Here is an 8,279-nt window from a genome sequence, read left to right as displayed (position 1 = left end):
CGGCTTCACCCCCCACCCCGCCTGAAAATTTAGCTTACGCTCCCTCCAGCTATTTCATAGCTCCATGGTCATAGGGGTGGATGGGGGAACCCTCATTGCTTCCAAGTTAGAACCGGCATAATATAATTCGCGTCGCGGGCCTGACGTCACCCGCAGACTTGAAATTTGCGGCGATTATTTGCGAGCGTTCGCGGAACTGTCCTTTGCCGCCGCCGCCGCGCGAGACAAAGGATATATAAAAAGGTTTTCCAGACTCACCATCACCTCCTTCACCTGCCTCCACTCCCCCGTCAATATATATACATATTGTCTCTTGATATATTTTCAGGAAGAATATGTCTGAGATATTTTATCATATTGTAATTTTCTCGACATTCGGTAAGCAGTTCTTCCTCCTCCTCCTCCACCTCTTCTTTCTCCTCCACTTCCTCCTCCGCCAGTTCTTGCTGTCCCTCTTCCTCTTTTTTCTCTTTCTCTGCCTTCTGTAATTTTTGATCTTTCTTATTCGGATTCATTTTTTTAATTTCGACACGCACTTAAGATCACTAGTAGGAAGACTATGACAGTTCTAATCCGGGAGCAATGAGGGGGGGGGGGGAGGGACGAGGGGGGAATGTAGGCGCGGGGGTACCTGCGGTACGTAACGCGGAGTGAGTGGTGACCCGCAGGGTCTGACGTGGGAGGTGGGTGGTGACCCGCAGGGTCTGACATGGGAGGTGGGTGGTGACCCGCGAGACCTAACTTGGGAGGTGGGGGTCAGCCCGCTGAACTGACCCGCGCGTGGGAGTCAGCCCGCGGTCCGGGGAATGATATAGGGAGTGGGTGGTGATCCTCAAGATGCAGTGGGTGGTGTCACTCACTGATCTAGAGGTGGGATTGAAAGGTGGGGGTAAGTCGCGCGGCAAAGCGGTATGTACCGCCGAGGATGATGTTGGGGAGAGAGAGGAATCCCATGGCTTTGAACCGGCGTGTATTTTTAAAATACCGCGGCGATTTCACGGCGGTTCTCCGCGGCGGTTTTCCGCGGCGGTTTTCCATGGCGGTTTTCCACGGCGATTTCGCGGCGGTTCTCCGCGGTAATTTCCGCGGGGCCCGCCGCCGCCCGCGCGCAATTTTCACGGGGCCCGCCGCCGCCGCCGCCCGCGCACACCGCTCGTGACCGCCGCCCGCGCCCGCCGCAAGCGCCCGCTGCCGCTAGCGCGCGAAATCGGCGGACAGAGAAAAAAAATTTCTTTAAAAAGAAACTTACCACTACCGCTGCAGCCGCCGCCGCTGCGACTGCCGCCCGCGCCCGCCGCTCCGCGCCCGCTGCCGCTAGCGCGCGAAATCGGCGGACAGAGTAAAAAAATTTCTTTAAAAAGAAACTTACCACTACCGCTGCAGCCGCCGCCGCTGCTGCCGCCCCTGCTGTCGCCGCCACCGCCGCCGCCACCACCACCGACGCCGCCACCACCACCGACGCCGCCACCACCACCGCCGCCGCCACAACCACCACCACCACCACCACCACCACCACCACCACCATCACACTGTTAGTGTATTTAATTAATACTCGTCTGGAACAATGCGTATCACACGCTGTCCCGTTGTGGTGTCCACCACAACAATGTAGTTTCTGTAATAAACTACACGTTGTCCGCTTGTGGTGTCCACCACAACGATATACGGGACGAATTCCCGCTCTTCCTCCGCGCGACAATCCATTTTTTTCGCGACACGATTGCGCGACGGTATAATTTCGACTGACGAAGGGCTTGCTCAGCGAGGGCATCCTCCGTCGCATCGCGTATTTTGACGGCGGCTAATCACAAAGGTATACGATTACATCGAAGACAAACGATATATGATTACATTGTAGGTGAAGCAAACGCCGCTACTCTATGCTTGCAATTATATTATATTATATTATATTAATTGTTTTATTTTTCTACCTAATTTTCGTTATTCTTCCTATTTTAAAAATACACGCCGGTTCAAAGCCATGGGATTCCTCTCTCTCCCCAACATCATCCTCGGCGGTACATACCGCTCTGCCGCGCGACTTACCCCCACCTTTCAATCCCACCTCTAGATCAGTGAGTGACACCACCCACTGCATCCACTTGGAAGACAGTATTCCACTACGTATAACATTTCAAGTCTCGTAATTTTCTAGCCTTCCGTTCGAGAGATACAGAATATTCTTTATGCAAGTTATATTTGCCAATGCAGGCATGACCTTGACGTGTATTTTGACGGCGGCTAATCACAAAGGTATCAAATTACATCGAAGACGAATCGTACGATGTATCATTAGCCTTAAACACGTATGAACAGGTTCGCACACGCCGCTGCAAGTATGCACCGCGCGCAAGTCTCCTGCTCGATCGAGATTTTTAATGTAGAGTGTCACACACTGATGCAAATGTATACGAATGATCTAGAATATTCTATGGGATCTTCGAGTGGTGGGGATACATCTTTCATGCCCCCGCTAGATGATGCAATTTTTCGTCAGACAAAAGAACGTATAATAGATATGTAATTAGCGCTCGGACATCAGTAGATGTCTTTGAAGCGTATCGAATCTATCATCGGCGGTCAAAGAAATTTCGCTGGATCCAGTTGATCAGTGGCCGGAAATAATAATGCGCTTTTTGGAAGTTTACATCAAGAACGCGTTCTGCACATACTGTAATTCGTGTAAATAAAAAATTTGCGAGTGCTCCGAAACATCGTATAGTACGTGCTAATAATTGAAAATGGAGAACATTGAACGCGAACTGCTCGAGCAATGCTCGCAGATCGCTACTCAAGAGGAGTGTCGTGCATGGGTGGAACGATGCGAAGAGTGCCTCGCACATCTCGAAGAATGTTGTAGCAGTGCCAAACGTCCTCGACTCACCGTTGGCTCCAGACAATCTATAGTGGCGAGAATCGCGCGACTCGCGGGTGCAAAAGCGCAATTAGAAAGAAGTTTCATTCACGTTGGAGGTGCTGCGCACGCTAGCACCAGTGGTACAAGATCGCTCATCTGGCGCGAGATCGAGACCGCGTTTGAATCACGTATTCTTACGGGTGCTGTCATAAACGTTGATTATATTGAACCGCGACATTTCCTGGAAGACGCTAGTGATTTGGTAATCGAGCAAGTGCGAGACGCTATCGCGAAACATGCAAATGTGAAGGTGAATACCGTATTCAACGGTAAATTTGTAAACATTCGTGACGACCACGATAATAAAAGTCTCGCGACGAAGAACTGTGAACTATACAGAGCGTCAAATTTGCGCGAATGGTACGAGCAGCGTGTAATCGAAGTGATATTAGCGATGCTCGACGAGTTTCAAGAACGCGATAGCGGCTGGGCGTTACACCGAATCCAAAACTTGATGGTGAATATAAACAAGCTTAATCCCATGCACGCGGGATGTTACATCAAAATGCCGAAGGAAGCAAGTAACAAGCGTGCAATAATTAATGTGCAATCACAAGACAATGCTTGTTTCGCGTGGTCGGTGGTGGTGTACCCTGTACCCCGCCAAAAATCATGCAGAACGGGAGTCGCCGTACCCACATTATTCGACTGTGTTAAAGTTTGAAGACATTCAATTTCCAATAAAAGTAAAAGACATTGGAAAATTTGAACGATTAAACGACGTGTCTGTGAATGTGTACACAACCGAATTGGACAAAAAAGAAAAGATAGAATACGTTGTGCCGTTACGACTGACCGAAGATAAGAAGGGGAAACATGTCAATCTCTTCTATGTGGAAGATGAACACGACGTCACCCACGACCACTTTGCGTGGATTAAGAACCTGTCGCGACTGGTCAGCTCACAACTAAACAAACATGATGGAAGAAAGTACATTTGCGATCGGTAAGTGTAATAATATAAAAAAACTTTCACACTTTTAATTATTGTTTAGTAAAAAAATAATTTGTTTATTACAGTGGCCTGCATTACTTCCACTTAGAGGAAAAATTGCAATCGCATGAAACGGAGTGCAAGAAAATAAATGACTGCGCCATCATACTACCGAGAGAAGACCAGAAATGGCTAGAATTCGACTCATACAACAACAAGGAGCGCGTACCATTTGTAATTTACGCTGATTTGGAGTGCGTATTGAAGAAGATGGAGAAGAACGAAACAGAGAACACGTCGAGTTTCGCGTATCAACACCACGAGGTATACAGCATAGCTTACTATGTTAAATGCTCGTACGACGATGCGTTATCGATGTATCGTTTTCGCCGCGATAAGGACTGCGTCGCGTGGTTCGCGAAAGAGTTAGAAAATCTTGCGCACGATATGAAAGCCCGAATATCCGCCAATGTTCCAATGGAACAATTAACTGTACAGCAGAAAGAGGCATATTTAAACGCGACAAATTGTCATATATGTGAAAAACCGTTTATACCAGATACGGGCCTTACCCGTAACGAGTGGCTTGATAATCGTCGGGTGCGTGATCACTGTCATTTGACCGGCAAGTATCGCGGTCCCGGCCATAATAAATGTAATTTAAATTATAAGAATACGTACGTTATTCCAGTCGTTTTTCACAATTTGAGCGGTTACGACGCGCATTTTATAATAAAAGAAATTTCTACCGCGTTCGAAGGCAAGATCGACCTACTACCGATTAATAAAGAAAAATATATTTCGTTCACTAAACACGTCGCAGCTACCGGTATAGGAACAAAATCGGGCGAGGTACGAAATTGTATACGATTTCGATTCATCGACTCATATAAATTCCTAAGTGCGAGTCTCGAAAAATTGGCGTCGTTTCTAGGTATTGAACAATTAAACATTACTCGTTCCGAATTTTCCACATTGTCAAACGAGGATTTCGAACTCCTCACGCGCAAAGGCGTTTTTCCGTACGAGTACGTTGATGATGCCGAAAAGCTTTTAGAAACGCGTTTACCACCGCGCGAGTCTTCCTACAGTTCACTGAGCGGACAGACGGTATCAGAGCATGATTACGCTCATGCCGAGAACGTATGGCAACGGTTCGCAATTGAAACGCTGGACGAATACAGCGATTTATATTTGAAAACAGATGTCTTATTATTAGCCGACATTTTCGAAAACTTTCGCGACAAAAGCATGCAGAGTTACGGTTTGGATCCCGCGCATTACTATACATTGCCAGGCTACACGTGGGATGCAATGTTGAAGAAAACGGGTATAAGATTCGAGTTGCTCACGGACATAGAAATGCTACTTTACGTGGAACGTGGAATTCGTGGCGGTTTAAGCCAGTGTTCGGGCAGATATGCGAAGGCTAATAATAAGTACATGAAATCGTACGATCCGTCAAAACCATCGACTTATTTGATGTATAATGATGTGAATAATCTGTATGGGTGGGCAATGTGTCAACCGTTGCCATACGGTGAATTTAAATGGGTCGAAAACGTTGACAATTTCGATGTAAACGCGATTGCATTTGACTTGGACACCGGATATATACTGGAAGTCGACCTTGCATATGAGAATCAGCTGCACGATCGACACAGTGACTTACCGTTTTGTCCTTCGAGCGATAAGCCTCCAGGGTCAAGGCAGAAGAAATTACTAGCGACAGTGCATGATAAAAAGCGTTACGTCATCCACTACCGCAATCTTCAACAGTGCACGCGTCACGGGCTTCGAATCGTAAAGATACATCGCGTACTTCAATTCGCTCAATCCACCTGGCTCCGCGATTATATAGAATTAAATACAGAGTTTCGAACGAACGCGAAAAATGATTTCGAGAAAAATTTATACAAATTAATGAATAATGCAGTTTTCGGTAAAACCATGGAAAATGTACGTAATCACGTTAATATAAAATTAGTAACAATGCAATGGGAAGGTCGTTACGGGGCAGAGGCCATGATTGCTGCTCTGAATTTTCATAGTCGCAGCGTTTTCGCAGAAAATCTGGTTGCCATAGAAATGCGTAAACTATCGGTAAAATTTAACAAACCAATATATGTCGGTATGTGTATTCTCGACATTTCGAAAATCTGTCTTTACGAATTTCACTATGATTATATGCTGCCATTGTATAAAGATAAATGTAAGATACTCTATAAGACACAGACAGCCTCATCTATGTCATTGAGTGTGACAATGTGTACATGGATATGAAACATGATATCGCGAGATACGACACGAGCGATTATCCCGCCGACAATGAATATAATATGCCTCTTGCGAATAAGAAGGTTCCAGGGCTAATGAAAGAGGAGAATTGCGGCAAGATTATGACCGAATTTGTAGGGCTAAGAGCAAAAATGTATGCGGTAAAAGTAGAAGGGAGAAACGATACAAAAAAGGCGAAAGGTGTAAAGAATAGCGTTGTAGAACGAACTATACCGTTTGAAGATTATACGCGTTGCTTGCACGACGGGATAGAAATGACTCGTCAGCAAGCGTGTATACGTTCGAAGCTCCACGATGTACACACAATCAAAGAGAAAAAGATTGCTCTCAGCCCGTTCGATGACAAGCGTTACATCTTGCCTGATTCTACTGAAACATTGCCTTGGGGACATTGGCGTATAACACCGTAACACAGTTTTTATACTTTTTTAATACTTTATTTATAACATTGCGTATTACTATAAGACAATTAATGCGATGCTTATTACTAATTTAAGTTGATTCTGCGTGACTCATTAAACAATATATAACAATGTAAGTTGATAATATTGCATGACTTAATATTATTGTAACAATAAAAGGTGATACTTTTGTGTGATTTATTATTGTAAAAAATAAAAAAAATAAGAAATGAAAGGCGACATTTTTGCGTGACTTATTGTTGTAATAACATTTAATGTAGATTAATTTTGCGTGACTTAGTACGAGTATATTCTTTCCGCTCTTTTGTATACGTTTGTGTATATTTTACGTTGCTTTGAATATATTTTTTACAATGTTTTTTCTTACAAATATATGTGTGTATAAAATCAAACAATGTCTCTTTTGTTTATCCACGAATTATGCGATCCATCGAATCCCAGCCATTTCACGTAGACTTTATCTCCTTCCTTTCTCAAAATTTTCTCAGCAAGGAAAACGTCCGGATACTTCGCTTGATGTAATTCATGTTCGTAGAAAGCGCCTGCGATGCTTTTTCCACGATAATCTTCGTGGAGGTATGTGACGGGTTTCGTTCTTTGCACTTTAACGATCGTAAACACCTCGGTTGTCCAATTTGGTGTAAAGTTTTTCTCAAAAATTGTCTTGTGCTTGCTCACGCGTACCTTAGCTCCGACCTTGACTTTTGCAGGAGCAGCGATCTTAACGTGACTATACACGGTGTTCAACAGCTTTTTAGCCGACGCCGGCGTTACATCCACAGGTCGCATGCCTATCGTTTTATGCAGCGTGTCGTTGTATTCGGAAACCAGACGCGGTAGCTCGTCGACCCACTTGTAAGATCCTTGCAACGTAAACATCTTCCACATCTTCTCCTTCAAAGTTCTATTGAAGCGCTCGATTATCGATGCTTTTAACACCGAGTACGTGGAATAATGATTAATATGGTGTTTTCTCAAGAGTTTCTGCACATCGGCGTTGTAAAACTCTTTGCCCATATCCGTTTGCAAGTTGCGTGGACATCTTCCGCTCTTCCGAATTATCTCGGCGATGACGTCAGCCGTCTCTTTTCCGCTCTTACTCTTCATCCCTACTGCCCATGCGAATTTGCTCAGCGCATCGATCATGGTAAGTATATAATGATGACCTCTGTTAATATTCGAATACGGACGCATCTCGACGATATCCGCTTGCCACAAGTCATCGAATCCTTTGATTACAACACGTCTTCGTGGAAAATGTCTTCGAGCAGATGCATGCAATTCCTCGACGAGGCGTCGTCTCTCGGAGCTAATTCTCTTCGATGAACTCATGTTTTTTCGGTGTGTAAACTCCCGATGTAATGTATATCAGCTTCATTTTATTTTCTATCATCCTTCAGTAACCATTCCTTGTCTTCCGGTCTCTGTCGATTAGATAATTTTTCATACTCACTCTTCACCCGGTCTACGACCGTTCGATATCCATCCTTTACACGGTAGTATTAAGACTAGGCCGGTTCAAAGCCAGGGGGCAATGAGGGGGCGGTGAGGGGCGAGGGGGAATGTTGGCGCGGTGGTACCTTTGGTACGTACCGCGGAGTGGGTGATGATCCGCGAGGTCTGACATGGGAGGTGGGTGGTGACCCGCGAGACCTAACTTGGGAGGTGGGGGTCAGCCCGCTGAACTGACCCGCGCGTGGGAGTCAGC

General features: G+C 45.4%; 1 protein-coding gene across 1 annotated transcript; it reads right to left on the bottom strand.

The window, feature by feature from the left end:
* Positions 1-290: 290 nt before the first annotated feature.
* Positions 291-7,903, bottom strand: LOC120358552. Its single transcript, XM_039453130.1, has 3 exons — positions 7,518-7,903; positions 7,256-7,475; positions 291-482 (listed from the first exon to the last, which is right to left on the bottom strand). Exons 1-3 carry the CDS (start codon positions 7,901-7,903, stop codon positions 291-293), a joined length of 798 nt encoding a protein of 265 aa, XP_039309064.1.
* Between the last annotated feature and the right edge of the window lie 376 nt (positions 7,904-8,279).

The sequence above is a fragment of the Solenopsis invicta genome, chromosome 8 (genome assembly GCF_016802725.1).
Source record: "Solenopsis invicta isolate M01_SB chromosome 8, UNIL_Sinv_3.0, whole genome shotgun sequence".
Taxonomy (NCBI): Eukaryota; Metazoa; Arthropoda; class Insecta; order Hymenoptera; family Formicidae; genus Solenopsis; species Solenopsis invicta.
This window is presented reverse-complemented; position numbering and strand designations above follow the sequence as displayed.

What these genes read in the sequence shown, in the direction of transcription:
- LOC120358552 (XM_039453130.1), bottom strand. Translation starts at nt 7,903, where the DNA reads ATGAGTTCATCGAAGAGAATTAGCTCCGAGAGACGACGCCTCGTCGAG. An exon ending in CATATTAATCATTATTCCAC is followed by an intron (nt 7,476 to 7,517) that starts GTACTCGGTGTT and finishes GCGCTTCAATAG; the next exon opens with AACTTTGAAGGAGAAGATGT. An exon ending in AAGTCAAGGTCGGAGCTAAG is followed by an intron (nt 483 to 7,255) that starts GTACGCGTGAGC and finishes CAAAAATTACAG; the next exon opens with AAGGCAGAGAAAGAGAAAAA.